Raw genomic sequence first — 18,485 nt, forward strand, 5'->3', positions numbered from 1 at the left:
GACAAACTATAGTTTCTCTTCATTTCCATTTGAAACAGGTGTGTAAATGTAAATAGTACATTTTCTTCCGAAATAAAGTGACTTTTGAACGTAGTGATATCCTACTCAACCTACTGGATAGTTTTTGAGTTTATACATTTATTTTTCATATGGTTTTGTTGCTCTTAATTTTGGCATCAATTTACTTACAAAAAGATCTCCTTGTATTAGTATTGAACTCGTCACAGGGTGATTATTGAGGGGCCCCTCCTATCTTCAACTATAGTGTAGATTCTTGTCCTAACACAAACATTAAATTCACATTGAATGGAGAATGATGATGTACGATGATGAGAGCGCCCCTCAATTCACACGGGTGTGATTTTGACATTCTTTGTTACTATACTCCTCTCCTTCTCTGCCTCTGGTGACGGATATTCTCCTAACTTGTGTGAGGGGGGCTGCGTTTTTTGAGGGGCGCTAACCCCTTAATTCTTTGGGGGGAAAATGAAAAAGTAAAATACAAAATATGTTTTTATTGTTTGACACGTGTTCTCCACCAATGCCTTAGTTGGACAATCCGGTTTGGTTCTGGAGAATTGCCCATCATCAACTTCACAATAATGAAGTCCAGCAATCCAGCAATACACCAGCCAAGTGTGAAGTCAATATGCCTGCCGGTTTGGAGTGGGCCAGTTCTGGAGAACGTTCCTCCAATCAACTTCACAATGCACTTCCGTGGCTCCTCAGCAATAGACTTGTTACTATGTCCGTCCGTTAGTCACCCATGCCTCCATATATGGTCACGCCTCGTGACTTAATGTTTCCATATATGGTCACGCCTCGTGACTTCATGTCTCCATATATGGTCACGCCTTGTGACATCATGAAGACCCTTAGAATAGATCTCCATATATGGTTCAGTCCATCACGCCTCGTGACACTTTTAAAAGCTGTGTCTTCTTACCGTCTTGTTACGGCCTAAGAGCCAGGTCCTAACAAGTGTGGCTCTTCCACACCTCAGACGAGCCCTCCATCGTCGCATCCAGTCATCCTGGTTCCCCATACATCTAGTCAGCTCGTCTGTACTTTGCACTCTGAGAACCCATTGGCAAATAAAGGCGAAAAAGCTGCCCTCTTTTTCAGCAGTCTGTCGAGAGAGAGAGAGAGAGAGAGAGAGACTGAGACTATCTTGCACCTTTCTTGAGTACATCCACGTATGTTAACGGGGGACGTTCTTCTGACCGATGTCTGTGTGTTGGTTTCCACTCCACAATTGTTGTTATTGTGGAGCACTTTGTAAACTGGTTTTTTATTATTATTATTATTATTATTATTACAAATACCTCAGCGATCATCCTTACTCCTGACGGAGAAACACCATCATTCCCCATCCTTGCTGGCATTCTCCAAGGCGACACACTTGCCCCGTTTATATTTATTATTGTTGTTGATTATGTTTTTCGTATGTCAGTTGATCTGTTAGTATGTCAGTTGATGCCATCCTACTAAATACCTAACCGACACTGACTTCGCTGATGACATCACGCTTATCAGTCAATCATTGGAATCAATTATTCAGTCTCTTGAGCAGGCCTCCAACTGTGTTGGTCTTTATCTCAACGAGACGGAAACTGAATACGTAAACATATGCAAATCCAACAATAACCACATTATAAAAACACTTAACAACACTTAACTACAAGTATTTGGGTTCATACATATCTTCTTCCCAAAACGACTTTCCAACTAGGAAGGGTATGGACTGGTCAGCCTGCAATGACATGCATAAGATCTGCTCATCCCAGCTTAGTAAGATGTTAAAAGTAAAAAATATTTAGGACGACCGTTGAGCCGATTCTACTCTATGGCTCCGAGACATGGACACTTTAAAAGAAACAAGAGAATCGGTTGTATGGCACTTACACCCGCCTTCTAATGAGAGCGCACAATCTGTCTTGGAAGAGCCACCCATCGACTGATCTAATATACGGCAACCTTCCCCGTGTGTCTTCCCTGGTCCGATCCAGAAGAACACAGTTTGCCGGCCACTGCTACAGAGCTGACAATGAGGTTATATCTTCCCTTCTTCTCTGGAGTCCTGCCTCAAAGCAGACCAGAGGTAGAAAGCTGTCGTTCCCCTGATGTCATCGCTAGGGACACGTGCTTCAGTAGGCAGGAACTGGGGGTGGCAATGAAGGACCGGGAAGTCTGGCGTAGCATTGTTTAATCCATGACCTCGACCGCGGTCGAAAAATGATGATGATGATTAGTATTATTATTATTATTATTATTATTATGTGCTGTCTGGCAGGTCTTTGGCAGTGTCCTGCCTGCAGACTTCTCGTTCACCCTTGGTATTCCCTCACACAGATTTGTGTATGTTGATGATAACATGCAACATTCTGGTGTAGTGCCAGTCTATATAGACTGATATATAGGGTTGTTTTCAGGGTCCAGCATTCGCTGCCATATACCGTAGTAGGAGAACAGACTCTTTGTCTTTAGAGATGCAAGAGAAAGTCTTTATTTTGTCATTGGTTTCCACACTCACTCCAGAGGGCCACATATTACTGTCGTAGCAAAAATAGTTTTGCTATATTTGAATTGAAAACCTAAATAATGTTTTGCTTTATTGAATTGGAATCCTGAAAAGTAACCTTTTTATTGAATTTCAAATGCATTTAGTTGTAGTTATGTTAACTTTATGAACTGTTAACATAAATGGACACAAAAAGACACTCACATTTCCAAATCAGTTAGAACCTGTTTGCTGTCGTATCAAAATACCACTAAGAAAAGACTATATATTCTCATATGAATCATATTACTGCTTGAGCTTCATCTCTTGCAAAATATAAAAAAAGGAAGAAAAAAAAAGAAATCTTGTCCTCAACCTCAAATTTTCCAATTTAGTCACCAACAGATCTGAATATCATTATTGGCTTGGCTCCCTTTCAAAGCAGGGTCACAAACAGCATGATTGATTCAGCTGCTATCCTCCAGGATATCTCAATGCCTGCCTGCCTGGGCGGGAGATTAATTTCTCTTTCCTCATCTTAATTTTTACTCATCGCCTCTCCATAAAAAGGCTAAATGTCAAGCATGCCTGACTCCTTCTTGTGACACATCTATTCCAGCAGATAATTACCATAAGGAAATTGATGCTTTAGTGTGCAGAGGGGAATTTAATTTACTCTGACATCCACGCGGCATAATGCATTCCTAAAGAAAGGGAGTTTTTCACTTTCCAATTGACTTTTTAGATAAATTGGACTATTTAATGTGATTATCAGTCTTGAACGTCTTTGACTTATTAAGGTGTTGAAACCAATTAAGGGTTACATGCTGCCTGTGCTATCCCAACGTGAGACAGTGAATACTGCCTAAAGATCCATGAAATAAGAACCAGACGGAATCTATTGTTCAGCAGCCGATTGGCTACGTTGCCTGATGATATGAGGCTGGGCCAAGTAATGATATTAATTACAGCAACATGCCTTTGCCAGAGGTTGTGGATATACACGAATTAAGGAACCAAATGTTATGGTTAGTTTGGGTTAGACACTACATTAATTTTGCATGTTGCAGTATTAGGTATATCTTCACAAAACAATGCAGCAGAAAAAAGCAGTTACAAAAAGCACAGCATTGCTTTTGTCTTTTTCTTATTTTTTATTCCAGGATTTCCATATCTTATCCAGAGACTGTGAGCCCTTGATCCTGCCTCCTCCGCACTACCACTCCGCAGTCATTCTGTCTTGAAACACGACTTTATGTCCAAACATATCGTCGTCCTCATGTGGCCTCAGAACCTGCAGTGTGTGTGTTCTGCTGGGATAGGACTGTAATCTCTGTGTCCTGAAGGTCCACACGCTCCTCTGTTGGTAACGATTGGAGAATGCTGCTGTGTGCTGAGTCACGTCTCTGTTCCACTATATTACCTCTGGCTGCTCTCAGGAGTTTGGGCTTCGACAAAAGGCTCGGCTATACAATGCTGTTTTTCATTAATGCATGGGTGTTCTACTAGACAACTAGGGCATACATGGGCAACTGGGGGCCCGGGGCCTCATACGCCCCCCCCCCCTCCCCCCACCACCATCACTTAATGTGGGTCCCGCAGGTTAATATCAGAATACTGATACAATTCCAAGCATTTAAACATGACCCGCTTTAATTACTTCAGTCTAAATTATGTAGCTTAATGACTAGTATTAAAATGTTATATGTTTTATGTCCAATGTATTTGTATTTAGTTCATAAAGTTAACATAACTATAACTAAATGCATTTGAAATTAAATAAAAAATGTATGGTTACTTTTCAGGATTCCAAAATAAATAAATAATAATAATAATAATAATAATGGTTCAACTCAAATATATAAAAAATAGCTGATCTACAAGCTCAAAATGCATATCTGGCAAATGAGCTTGTATGTGGAAATATGCAATGTGGCCCTCTGGGAGTGAGTGTGGAAATATATAGTGGCCCTCTCTCTCTCCATCGTCAACCCTGCACTAGAACCTGGCTGGGAGGAAGTCAGTAAATGTTGCTGTAATGCATATATAGGGGCCATGATGAAGACATGGCTGCCCTCAGGGGTCCTGCCCAAAGTTCCTCCTTTGCACCAACTGCCTGAATGTTGTGCTTCTCTGGAGATAAGGCCTGCCTGCCTCCCTCCCGCAATAGGTGACTCAGCGATCCTGAACATGCAACTCTCTCCTAAGATAAGAGCAGTCGGCAGGGCCTGAGGAGAGTGGGATGTTGGGGGGTGGGGTACGGTGTGTGTGTGGGGGGGGGGGGGGGGGGGGGGGGGTGTTGGTGGGGGACAGTGATATACATATGTTATTGTAGTGGAGGTTTTGGGGGGCAATTACAGCACGCCAAGCTGTTGCCCTGATTAAATACCCCTGTGTAATTAAGGCCTTATTCACACCTAAGACACACTTGTCCTGTGTCTTCTGTGAGTCATGACTCATGGATCAATGGGAGTCATGACACAACATTGTTGCATGGCTGTCTTCCCCCCCCCCCCCCCCATGCAACAATGTGACTCCCATAGAGCACCGAAGTCCTGACGTAACTCACTCGTCATCCCTTTGATTCCCCTGGTTCGCGGAAGTAATTTATCTATGGAGATTAACATGGGATGATCTTAATATCGTCTACTATAACCAAAAATAAACAAGCTGTCTCTGTGTTATTGTCAGGGAGGTGTCTCTGTATCGTTATATTGTCAGGGAGGTGTCTCTGTATCGTTTGCGACAGTCAGTCACTCATATATGATACAGTCTGCTTCTAGAGAAAATGTAACTAATTCAGTAGCAGTAACAATAGCGTTTTCTCTCAGTCAGTTGATTCTTCATATCCATATGAGTGAAACGGCCGGGGTGACATGTTTATTTTTCAAACACAGTTCTTATATGAGGCGATCTAAAATCCCCCCTATGGGGATTACAATGCAAATAAAAAGTACATGAACCTGTGGACTCTACCGATATTGACGTCAGACTTCGGTGCTCTATTGGAAATGCATGCCATGACACTCAGAAGACAGAAGACACAAGTGTGTCTAGGTGTGAGTGAGGCCTAGCTGGTTTTCCTGAGCACTTCTAGGCCTATTCATTCATACTCCAGTTTTAGGCTAATAAGGTGACCGCCAAAAACTACAACATGACATCACGCCTATAGCCTCATGGGCAGCAGGGTTTATGATCCGGTCGGGAACCCCTTTTGGTGTTTCAAGCTTTATGTAATAGCAGATCTATACTAGCTCATAGCGCGGTGCTACGACCTTGTACATCTGCTATTTTAGAAACATTGTGAAAATGTGGAGCAAATATTTGAATATATATTCTTTCAGAGCGAACATTTTTAACTAAAATCTTTGCTTCTGGGGAGGGGGGGTCCCTGGAACAACATATTTTGAGATGGGGGGTCAGTGGCCCAATACAGAAAATTCTGGAGGTCCTTGACATGAAAAAGGTTGAGCACCACTGACATAGAAACATGGGTTTTTCAGAAAACTGTTAGAATTCAGAAGCCTTTTTTGTAATCGACCTCAGTCCAAAATGGGTTAAGAAAGTCATGTTGTAGTCATTGTTTTGTAGTCATTGAGGCCGAAACCCTCAAACCAGAAATTCCTTTCCCTCAAACCGGAAGGATAATATACCTTCCCAATAAAAGCGTGACTCGTTCTCTCGTAGCCTGCGATGAGAACAGAAATTCCCAGTTGGGATAACAAAGATATACAGACACTATATAGTCTCTGGAAAGCACACTCACATTTATATTTATTTTGGAATTTTGTAATCAGCGAAACTATGCTTTTATTGCTTATATTATTCTTCCGGTTTGAGGGAAAGGAAGTTCTGGTTTGAGGGTTAAGGCCTGATGACTACAAAACAATCAATGACTACATATATTATATCATCTGCTCCCGACCGGATCACACAGCGATTTAGTAACACAGACCAGGCTTTCCTCCAAGGTGGAAAGCCTGGTGACGCGAGGTTACGTCATGCCGCGGTGATAAGACACTCACCACTCACCCAACACATCTCTCTGCTTTTACTAACCACCGAAAAGGTGAGTACTTATAGATTATCACCTCAAACTGGAGTATGAATAGGCCTTTACAGTACATTCACCCCCCACCGTGGCGGCAGTGGCTCAGGGGTAGAGTGGCCGGATGGTAAGGTTGCCAGTTCGAAGCCTGTGGGCTCCCCCAGAGTTAGTGTCAAAGTGTCCTTGAGCAAGACACTGAACCCCTAATTGCTCCTGATGTGCTGGTTGGTGCCCTGCATGGTTTCCACCGCCATCGGTGTATGCATGTGTGTGTGAATGGTTGAATGTAATGCACAATCTATGTAAATGCACCATTTACCCAATCAACGTTTCGATAATAATATGGCTGAAAATGATAGGCTATTTGAGGAAAAAAGCATGTACTTATTTATTGACTATTTCGTTAATATTAAACCCATCATTTATTTTAAATCTCTAATTTGAGACTAATGAAAAAATTATATGATAAATAATAGTATTGTCATCAAAATGTATTCAAAAGTATACTCACTATATGCAGAATGTCTCATTTCAAGTATTCAAATGTATACAAATATTTTTAAAATATAGCAGATCTACAAGCACAATGTGTTGCATCGCGACACCTTCTGAGCTTGTAGATCAGCTATTTTCAAATGGACAAAATGTATAAAGGGCTGAAGTGTTTAATGTTTTGTAATAATAATCAAAGTAACTAAGTAAACTTTTCAAATACATGTAGTAGAGGTGTGATCTGAGATGTTGTGGAGTAAAAGTAAAAGTATTGGAAATTGGAAATAGTACAAATACCTCAAAATTGTACTTAAAGGACAACTTTCGTTTTTTTCAACCAAGGTTCATGTTTTTTGGAAGTTATTAGAGAACGTAAAAGATGAGTGTTATTTTAGTATTTTTTTCATTTGTTGCTTTCTTTCTTTTTAGCGATTTTAGCTATTTTTGACAGGAGGTCGGGGGGCATTCGAACATGGGGCAAAATACCTTTTTTTTTTTTACAACATTTTACTGCAATTTCTTTATTATTATTTACTATACTCCTACTAGACCCCAGGAAATTACATCTGGCCACAAAAGATCACAAAGGTATTAGGGGGATGTACTATGCATGTGTTGTATAGGCTCATATACAGTATGTCAGTTTGTCATCTCCTCCTTCACATTCAATAGACCGGCAAACTTTTGTGGCCAGATGTAATTTCCTGGGGTCTAGTAGGAATATTGTAAATAATAGAAAAAATAAATCGCTATCGTATTTAGCCCCATGTTCGAATCCCCCCCCCCCCCCCCTGTCAAAAACAGCTAAAATCGCTAAAACGAAAGAAAGCAGCAAATGAAACTAAATTAACGCTCGTCTTTTTCTTTCTCTAATAACAACCAAAATCAAAAGTTGTCCTTTAAGTACAGTATACTTGAGTGAATGTACTTATCGATATAGTTGCTTTCCACCACTGCCAATAAACACTTTTAAAGACCCCCAATACAACATGTATATACATGCTGCTGTATATGTGGGCCTAGTGCACGGCTCTTGACTCGTACATCAGTGGTTCCCAAAGTGGGGTCCAGGGGGTCCTTGAGGGAGTTCCAGGGGGTCCCCAGCTAAATAATAGTTTGGAACCAAATGGACCCTTATCGGTCTGTAACTCTGAGAGTGTACAAATGGAACCAAATGGACCCGTTAAGGTCCATTTGATTCCCATTTGTACACTCTCAGAGTTAAAATAACATTGATTTTACAATATAAATCGGGCGTCCCAGAGATATAAATGCCAGTCTGTAGTGTAGACTAAAATGCATTTCAAACTGGGGGTCCTTGAAATGAAACAGGTTGAGAATCACTGCTGGTACCGTAAGAATCTTCTCTTATGGGGGTCCCTGGCATATCTTTTTCAAATGGCCGGGGGTCCGCGGGCTCATTAGTGTCAATTTGGGGGTCCTTTACATGAACAAGTTTGGGAACTACTGTCGTACATCACACGCATGATGTATGTAGGCCTACAGTATGAGCTGGGAGGTGCAGGGCAAATCCTGCTATACAGTACACTAGTCATGCTTAGCTGCTTACATGTGTTGCTTTATAGGGACACTGCAGGTATGGAAAGGTATCAGATTTGTCCATATAGATGACTGCTGACTGACTGCTTTAATTCACTCAATGAACACTCGTGTATTTCATGATGAAATGGATGTGCATTTAGTTTGTACACTGCTGCATGTATTTAACACTGCATCAAACAGTATAACATAGATTTCCTAAATCATTAGATCAGGGCCCAAAACAAAGCACATAATAACATGTTGTATAACTAAATAGTTGGGGTCTTTTACACTGTATAGGCCTACACATGGACTAGAGTTAAAGTGTCAAAAAGTAAATGTTATATGTGCACAAAAAGAAAAGGGAAGAAAAAAGAGAGAGAGAGAGAATGCAATTACAACATATGAACAAAAACCAGTTGTTTTTAATTTCATGGATTGCTTTCAGAGTGCCAGAACAGGTGACAGAAGGGGAGAGCTGCCCATATGCAAGTGAGGATAGTCCCCAATCCATCCCTCCTGTGAGAGAGAAAGAGAGAGAGAAATAAATAAATAAAACAAATGAATGGTCCACTCTCCCGCGCCGCCTCATCCCATCTCATGCATGGCTGCCAGTAATGGTCTGTTGGGTGTCAGCCCTTTTTATTGGCACGGTACAAAGCAAGTGCCAAGGGCTGGTGCCTCGATCGTCGACTCCCCGAGCAGCACGACTCGGCCCTCTGGATAAAAAGCCAAAGCTAAAATGCCTCAGTATCAGTAAAGTCGAGTCGAGGCAGCAGCACTGTAGAGACAGAGAGACACTAGAGGAGACATGATGTTGGGCTGGAACGAGGAAGTACAGTGGAGAGGGGAGGGACCCAGGGCAGACTTCCATCGCCATGGGGCTGCCGCGGCGCTTCGAACTTCTTCAGCACATGGAGCTGCTGGGGAGAGTTGGAAGAACTTCATATTGCAAACTCAAGGAATAGCAGGTAACTTTATACACACGCCATGTTTTTTTTTTAACCGGTCGCCGATCTAAAAGAGAGAGATAATCTGTAGCCTACGATGCGTCGTTCTTTATTTAAGAGCAGCTTTAGGGACATGACTTCACCTGGAAAACGCTGTCCTTAGTTTTGGGTGCAGGTGCGCCATAGTTGTCAGATCCTGACACCGGCATGCGTAAAGTTTGTCTTCGTGCTGGACGGTCCTTGTATAACGGGGGTTATAACAAGTTATAAAAGTTTGTGACTGATTCAAATTATTTCACATTTTTCCTCATCTAATATCCCACAAATTTATGGAAATGTGTGGAATGTTTAAAAATTCCCCCATGCGTCACTTGGAAATGATCGATGCCCTTCTCATTCTCGGCCAATTGTATAAGCTATTTATTTGTCCACATTGTATTTATTATTTACCAAAAAAAAAAAAAAGCCAATATAAGAAGTTTGTTTAAATTTTCGTTCTTTTTATAATTTTATTTTCTTCTAATAGCCTGATGTTGTTGTCACCTGTTGGCTGTTTTGCTGCAACTGATGTGCGCACCCCAAAAAGTAGTCTGAAAACTATAGACAGCATGTTTTCATATAGCTCATTTAATGGAATAAACATCGTACATTAGTTTATGTGTTTTGTAAAACAAAATAAGGAGCGTGAAGATCTTTTCACACGGTTTTTATTTTACAGGAAATAAAGACGCGGAATAATTGTAGTTGTTTTAAACCCCCTAAAATTAATCGTTGACAAAAATAGTTCAGGTATAGGTCGTGAGTGAACAGATACATTCATCATTAGTTGATGAACTATGAGCAAATATATATTTGTAAAAGGCAGGCAACTCTTTCTGAAAGTTTCTGCTGCTGACAGCGGATTGGGACCGTTCACTATCTACACTCAAAACCTTGCAGGGCTCCTCATTGTGAAACATTTGAGGAAATAAAGTCACCCGCGGGGCTTTCTGCTTTAAAACACTTTGGTAAAGTTTCTACACTTAAAAATAGGCTGCACGATTGGAACATTAATTGATTGATTGAACATTTTATTTCATGTAGAATTGGGTAGGCTATACATTTCAAATTTATCAGATTGACTCTTTTTTAGACACATTGATGTAATTTAAACTGATTGTTTGGGGATGTAATGTTTGTATACATATTTATACACATTACGCACACACACACACACACGCACACACGTTGGGTTATATTCCAATTCACATTATTCTTTTAATAGCACAGCCTTAATAAGCTATCTAGATTTTATTTTGATGTGAAGTTTTTATTTCCCACGTATACCGTGCACTTCCCAACATTTAAGGGAAGTTCAGAGTCTTGTAATCTCACTTGACTTGTAAACAAATACTTACCAAAAACTGACAGGCTAGGTAGGTATACTGACAAAAAGTATTGTATACTTTACAGACTCACTTAAAAACTTTTTATTTTATTATTATAATTTTTTACATGAGCTCCAATTCCGTCAAAACGATAGAAAGAATAATACATGGGATATCCCCCCCCCCCCTTTCTTTTTGTTTTGTTTCTCCATTTGAATGCGGTCTCCAGAATATGTCAGCAGATACATCATCTTTCTTGTCAGTAGGAACAGAACTAGGCGGGGGCAGAGGAAGACAGTTATTAATGCATTTAGACCTACATGTCTAAATGCAACATCCTATATGTTTCTATATATCAGTGGTGCTCACACACGCCGTCACATAATTATGATGTCAAAGACCCCAAAAATGATGTGTATTTGGGCTGACCCCCATCTATAAATATGTTGATCCAGGGTTTCCCCTATCTATCTATATAGAAGCAAAGATAAAGAGTTAAAAATCACTCACTGTTGAAAGAATATACAGTATTCGTACGATTTGGGCCTTGCACATTTTCACGATTAAAAAAATAAATATATATAGCAGATCTACAAGCTCGTAGCGCGGCACTCGAGCTTGTAGATCTGCTATTTTTCCAACAGCTAAACGTTTATAATCATGGTTTTAAAGTGCACAGTCCAAAGCCATATATATACACGGTGACACAGATGCGTTCCCGTCTCACGTGGGTTAAAATGATTGCTCAGTCTCTGAATACCAGAGTAGTGAAGTGTGTCAAGATGTAAATGAAGCAAACTTCTTTTCAATGCACCTTTTCCTCTGAACCCCAACGCCCCCCCCACCCCCCCCCACCCCATCCCCCCCCCCTACAATAGGCTCCACGCAGCAGCACATCAGCACTAAACCTACTTTGCTGCACATTTCATGAATTACTGATGAGAATCTCCAATATGCATATTTATCTGAATTGAACAAAAAAGGTGATCATGCATCACATTACATTCCAAGTGTATAAGGACAATGTCTTTCCCTATAATCCGGTATATATATATTTATATATACCACACACACACACACACACACACACACATTAATTTCTCATAAACCGATGGGATTTATTTGGCGGCTTGCTGCCCTGCAGTCTTATAAGTTTACTTTGAACACGTTGAAATTCACATCACATGCATAATTATTTAAACAATGAAAAGATAATATCATATATATACAACGTGTGGAGTATGGGTACAAAAAAATAAAACAAGTTAATTCTTATTTCAATTAACATTATTATTATAATAAGGTCAGTGTTAGGGGCCAACAAGCACATGTCCAAATGTAATCACATTCTTAAATACCACTTTGTTTGAATACATTAGATATAATGAGAAATAATTTTATGTAAATCCTACTAATATATTGTATGTGTTCTAGTACACCTGTCTACATTTTTTAAGTGTTTTCAAATGGCAAAGAAAACATCAAACTATATATAAATACCTCGGTGTGTGGTTTTCCCCTCTTTTCCAGCCACAATTTTGAGCGTTCATTTATCTCTGAGAGTGTCATTTTAACACTCTCAGAGTGTTAAATGAACGATCAGGGCATTGCTCTGCGTAATTCATTTTCTAATATAAAACGACTTCCAAATTAGACACCCTTTAGCCCGGTCGGTGTTCCAACAACAACAACAACAGCACGGCAGCGATCAGGGATGGTAATTAATTTACTGAAGGCTTTGTGCTGTTTTCAGTTTTAGCCCTTTTATTTTCTCTGTTAATTACCGCGTTCGCTCATCAGCAACGGCTCATGTATTCACTATTCGCACCACTTTGCTTTCTAAATATGCATGACATGCGCACGCACGCACGCACGCACGCACGCCACTCTTGCACTTTTCTTTGCAGAATCCAAAGTTTTGCTGGTGCATGTGCCCCCCCCCCCCTGGTATTTCTGTTGACGGTTTGACTGTCTCTCATCTCCACACATAGCTCTGCTCCCTCTGGTGCAAAACCTTTGGTTTGCAACCTGCCTTCAGTGTAGAGACGCCTCTAAACGCCCACCCCCTGCCATCCACCACCCAGTGCACCCGCACCCGACATATAGCACACATTCGCACGCACACACGCGCGAGCACACGCTAACCCACAAAGCCTCTTCCTGTCTCTCCTCACAGCGGCGGACTCAAACCAAAAGTTTTCCAGCACTTCGGTGCGTCACACTCTCATATGTTGTACTCTGTGCTGCTCACTCTGTGTCACACTCTCATATGTTGTACTCTGTGCTGCTCACTCTGTGTCACACTCTCATATGTTGTACTCTGTGCTCACACTCTGTGTCACACTCTCATATGTTGTACTCTGTGTCACACTCTCATATGTTGTACTCTGTGCTTGATTAGTGCGCTTCTCTGTGTGTGCAGCAGCCTGCAGCGTGGGTTCCACCTGCCCCCGTCCCCCCGTCCCCCACACACACACACACACACACACCGCTCTCAGACCCCTGGCCTGCTGCGTGCTGACACATCTCCCTCTGCACAACATCCATGCCCCATCAAAAAAAAAAAAAAAAATCACAAATCAGGGATTCACAAGAAGTGATTTAAGACTTTGCTAAATAGTGACTTCTTCAAGATAAAGTAAAGGGTAAAAAGGTGTTACATTTCTTAGCACGCCCTAAAGGTGATATAGTATGTATAGTTAGTTGTTATGCGCTGGTGTCATGCACCAAAAAATTGCCGATCTACAAGCTCACAAACACAGAGCGACACGGTGTGGCGTGTTTGTGAGCTTATAGATCAGCCATTTTCAGTGAACGACTCAGGCTTCACTAGTCTCCAGTCTCCACATGCCTACACAAGTGGGCTGAATATAGGAATGTATTTGTCGTTGCTGTCAAAGCCCTCCATGTCGACACATCCGTATTTCCCCTTCTCACCATCTGCCCAGAAAAAAGGGCACAGGAGAATTCACCCCCCCCCCCCTCCACAATCTCCAAACTCCAGATGCTTAAGAGCGGTGGAACACCGTGGGTTCAGCGCGGCAGCACGCTATGCCTCCTGAACCATCTTCGCCAAATCATCTGCGTCAATGACCTCTGAACCCCCTCCCTCCTCACCCAGACCCCCTTTGGGTCCCGGGTGTCTGCCGCTGTCAAACCCCTGACTTCAGTTGCCCGCCACCGCCACCACCACCACAGGCCACGAGAAACATGCACGCGTGCATTGCAACAGAATGGCCCTGTTGCTTCCCACTGTTTTGTTCCAAATGTGTGGAGCCATCTGTCAGTATAAAACAGGAAGGCCCAGGTTCCCCATCTCCCTAGGGCTCGTTTCGCTATTTTCAGGAGCTTCACTTCTCCCTGTGTGGAGAGGGCAGCGGCCCTACCGAGGGCAGCGGCCCCCACAGAGGGCTTCTTGAAGTGGTGGGGCCCATCTGCTGCAGGCTGGAGGCCCCTGCATTATTAATGCAGGGTAGGGGGGCCACGTGGGACACTGGTGGTGACTTCTCACATATTCAGGCCTGGCCGAGGCGCCCTGTGCCCAATCGCCCCGTCCTGGAAAAACAAACAAAACAAATAAATAAGTAATATGAATGAATCAGATAAAAAAATATATATTATCATTATTTTTCCTTTTTTTTAAAGATTCACTGCCCTATATAGTCTCCTTCCTCACCTGCTTCTCCCTTCAACATTCAAGGTGTTTAATTCATGTCACATACAATACAGACAGTACTGTAGGTGTTGCATTCCTGACTCTCTGAGGCCTTCTCTTCCTGTCTGCCTCTCTCTCTCTCTCTCTCTCTCTCTCTCTCTCTCTCTCTCTCTCTCTCTCTCTCTCTCTCTCTCTGTCTCCTTGCCTTATCTCCTTTCCTCTCTTGCTCTCTCTCTCTCTCTCTCTGTCTCTGATTGTGGCTCTCGTACGCCCATCTGTGCTCGGGCCGCGGGCTCAGCGATGCATGCTCAGTAAATTAGAGAGAACACGAACGCACGATGGGCTGGGCACGGCGAACGCCCGCATCCTCCGTGACCCGGGGGCCAGTTAATTTTCTGCTTAACCCATTCTGAACGGGCACCCGTTTTGGTGTCAGCATCATGTTATGCTTTAGCTATTGAAAAATAGCAGATCTACAAGCTCATATCGCGCCACCGAGTGGCGCGCTATGAGCTTGTAGGTCTGCTATTTTTGAAAAATCGAAGAGCGACTGACATTTTTTTTAATCTGATCTCACGTCAGAATGGGTTCATCAGACCAGTGTGTGTCCGGCGGAAACCTCGTATGAATCTGATCTCAGGTCAGAATGGGTTAATTTTGCGGCAGTCAGTTTGCATTTTTGGATGATTACGTGGCAGGAAATTAACAATAAATAACAAATGTGCTCTGAAAGCCCATTCCCAGCAGCACCCTGCCACCGGCAGGCCCCCATCAGACAGCCCCCCCTCTCCCCCCCCCCCCACCCCATCCCCCCCCATCCCCTCCCCCCCCCCACCCAGACTCTCTCCCTGCCCGGCCTCGTCTCTCGTAATGAAAATGTCTGTAATTCTTTGTAATGTAACGTCGGAGGAGGACAACGGTGTCGTCTACGGCGGTGACAAGAGCGATCTCGCCGGGGTGATAAGAGTCACGCAGAGAAAGTACATCCCTTTGCTCTGCTCCCTCCGTGCTTTTCTCTTATAGAATGTTTGCCAGCCTTTGCTTTTTGATTAAACCTACACGCATCTTTACATCTCCTCCTCCATCTCTCTCCTATTAGAGTACCTGCATCGGATGGAGACGGAGGAGAACCAGGAACTGTCCCTGCAGATGCCAGGTAAAAACGTCTACATCACTGAGCGTTAAGTTTAACAATAGACTGTCCCCAGATGCCAGGTAAAAACGTCTACATCACTGAGCGTTAAGTTTAACAATAGACTGTCCCCAGATGCCAGGTAAAACGTCTACATCACTGAGCATTAAGTTTAACAATAGACTGTCCTCAGATGCCAGGTAAAACGTCTACATCACTGAGCATTAAGTTTAACAATAGACTGTCCCCAGATGCCAGGTAAAACGTCTACATCACTGAGCATTAAGTTTAACAATAGACTGTCCTCAGATGCCAGGTAAAACGTCTACATCACTGAGCATTAAGTTTAACAATAGACTGTCCCCAGATGCCAGGTAAAACGTCTACATCACTGAGCATTAAGTTTAACAATAGACTGTCCTCAGATGCCAGGTAAAAACGTCTCTACATCACTGAGTGTTAAGTTTAACAATAGACTGTCCCCAGATGCCAGGTAAAACGTCTACATCACTGAGCGTTAAGTTTAACAATAGACTGTCCTCAGATGCCAGGTAAAACGTCTAGATCACTGAGCGTTAAGTTTAACAATAGACTGTCCCCAGATGCCAGGTAAAACGTCTAGATCACTGAGCATTAAGTTTAACAATAGACTGTCCTCAGATGCCAGGTAAAACGTCTAGATCACTGAGCATTAAGTTTAACAATAGACTGTCCTCAGATGCCAGGTAAAACGTCTAGATCACTGAGCATTAAGTTTAACAATAGACTGTCCTCAGATGCCAGGTAAAACGTCTAGATCACTGAGCGTTAAGTTTAACAATAGACTGTCCCCAGATGCCAGGTAAAACGTCTACATCACTGAGCATTAAGTTTAACAATAGACTGTCCCCAGATGCCAGGTAAAACGTCTACATCACTGAGCGTTAAGTTTAACAATAGACTGTCCTCAGATGCCAGGTAAAACGTCTACATCACTGAGCGTTAAGTTTAACAATAGACTGTCCCCAGATGCCAGGTAAAACGTCTACATCACTGAGCGTTAAGTTTAACAATAGACTGTCCTCAGATGCCAGGTAAAAACGTCTACATCACTGAGCGTTAAGTTTAACAATAGACTGTCCCCAGATGCCAGGTAAAAACGTCTACATCACTGAGCGTTAAGTTTAACAATAGACTGTCCTCAGATGCCAGGTAAAAACGTCTACATCACTGAGCGTTAAGTTTAACAATAGACTGTCCTCAGATGCCAGGTAAAAACGTCTACATCACTGAGCGTTAAGTTTAACAATAGACTGTCCTCAGATGCCAGGTAAAACGTCTACATCACTGAGCGTTAAGTTTAACAATAGACTGTCCCCAGATGCCAGGTAAAACGTCTACATCACTGAGCGTTAAGTTTAACAATAGACTGTCCTCAGATGCCAGGTAAAACGTCTACATCACTGAGCATTAAGTTTAACAATAGACTGTCCTCAGATGCCAGGTAAAACGTCTACATCACTGAGCGTTAAGTTTAACAATAGACTGTCCTCAGATGCCAGGTAAAAACGTCTACATCACTGAGCGTTAAGTTTAACAATAGACCTAAAACTACCGGCAGCGACCCAGAGGTCATTTTTGCTTCTCCCCGAATGAGACACACACACACACAACACAAGTTAATTTAACTCAGAGGGTGTAAGGATTAAAGAAAGGACCTACAGTAGCGAGGGTGAATTTAGCTTTTTGCAGTATATAGTTCCATGGTTTGTGATGGCGTGGTGTGTGTGTGTGTGTGTGTGTGTCTCCTTCTAGCAGGCAGGGACAGTCCCCCTTGCAATGATCTGCCCGAGGAGGCGGAGGAGGAACCCATGGCTGTCCCAGAGGACCTGTCAGCCTCTTCCACTCACCAGCAGAACCACCGAGGGGACATGAAAGGTATGAGTTGAGCGTCTCACTGTGTGTCCAATGTGTCCAATGTGTCCAATGTCCAAGCGTCTCACTGTGTGTGTCCAATGTGTCCAATGTGTCCAATGTCCAAGCGTCTCACTGTGTGTCCAATGTGTCCAATGTGTCCAATGTCCAAGCGTCTCACTGTGTGTGTCCAATGTCATTAACACCCATTTAGACATCTACAAATGTCTTCTGAAAAACCCTATGTTTCTGTGTCAGTGGTTCTCAAACATTTCCATGTCAAGGACCCCCAGAAATATATGAAATTGGCCGCCGACACACACACAACACACAGTCTGACAGTCTACTGAAAATGTCATGAAAGCTCGGAACAAAGCAATTAGAACAAGACAAACCCTAAATAAATGATAAATGTAACTGTATTGATATTTTGGGGGTATTGCTATTTTTGCATTGTTGTACAACTAATCATAGTACCGAGTGGAAATGGGAAGAAATTAAACCATACTCCGACACAGTATAAGTTTCCTGAAAAAACCCCAAAACAACAACTTTATTTTATTTCCAAATCAGAGTAAAATGGCTAATTGAGAGAGTAATCGCGATATCAAAAGCACAGCCCCTTAAGAGTTTTAATAGCTTAATCCCATGCTCATCCACGGGGAGATATGCTATCCAGATAAACAGCATTTAGGTCATTGGCATGGACATGTAAAAGAAAGAAAGAAATGTCTTTGATCCATGGCATGTTATTAATAAACAGAATCTTAATGAATAGCTAATGTGGCCTTGATTTGAGTGATTGGAGCATTAAACGAGGGAATATCATAGCATGGGTCATCGGTAGCAGACGTTTTTTATCGGCCTAGTAATTCTTGGAATACATGCATGTAGCTTAATTGTCAC

The 18,485-nt window shown here is 42.3% G+C and overlaps 2 protein-coding genes across 2 annotated transcripts in view; one reads left to right on the forward strand and one right to left on the reverse strand.

The window, feature by feature from the left end:
• Nucleotides 1–18,485, reverse strand: part of fignl1 (fidgetin-like 1) — a 189,583-nt gene that overhangs the window by 146,068 nt on the left and 25,030 nt on the right. The gene's annotated exons all lie outside the window — the stretch shown is intronic.
• The window catches only part of ikzf1 (IKAROS family zinc finger 1 (Ikaros)), a gene marked incomplete at its 5' end in the record, with an annotated part of 25,954 nt that continues 16,655 nt past the window's right edge, over nt 9,187–18,485 (forward strand). Inside the window, 5 exon segments of the mRNA XM_083774681.1 lie at nt 9,187–9,260; nt 9,262–9,379; nt 9,382–9,553; nt 15,654–15,710; nt 17,484–17,603. Coding sequence (XP_083630807.1) covers nt 9,187–9,260; nt 9,262–9,379; nt 9,382–9,553; nt 15,654–15,710; nt 17,484–17,603 — 541 coding nt within the window.

The sequence above is a fragment of the Protomyctophum parallelum genome (assembly GCF_964188405.1).
Source record: "Protomyctophum parallelum genome assembly, chromosome: 10".
NCBI lineage: Eukaryota > Metazoa > Chordata > Actinopteri > Myctophiformes > Myctophidae > Protomyctophum > Protomyctophum parallelum.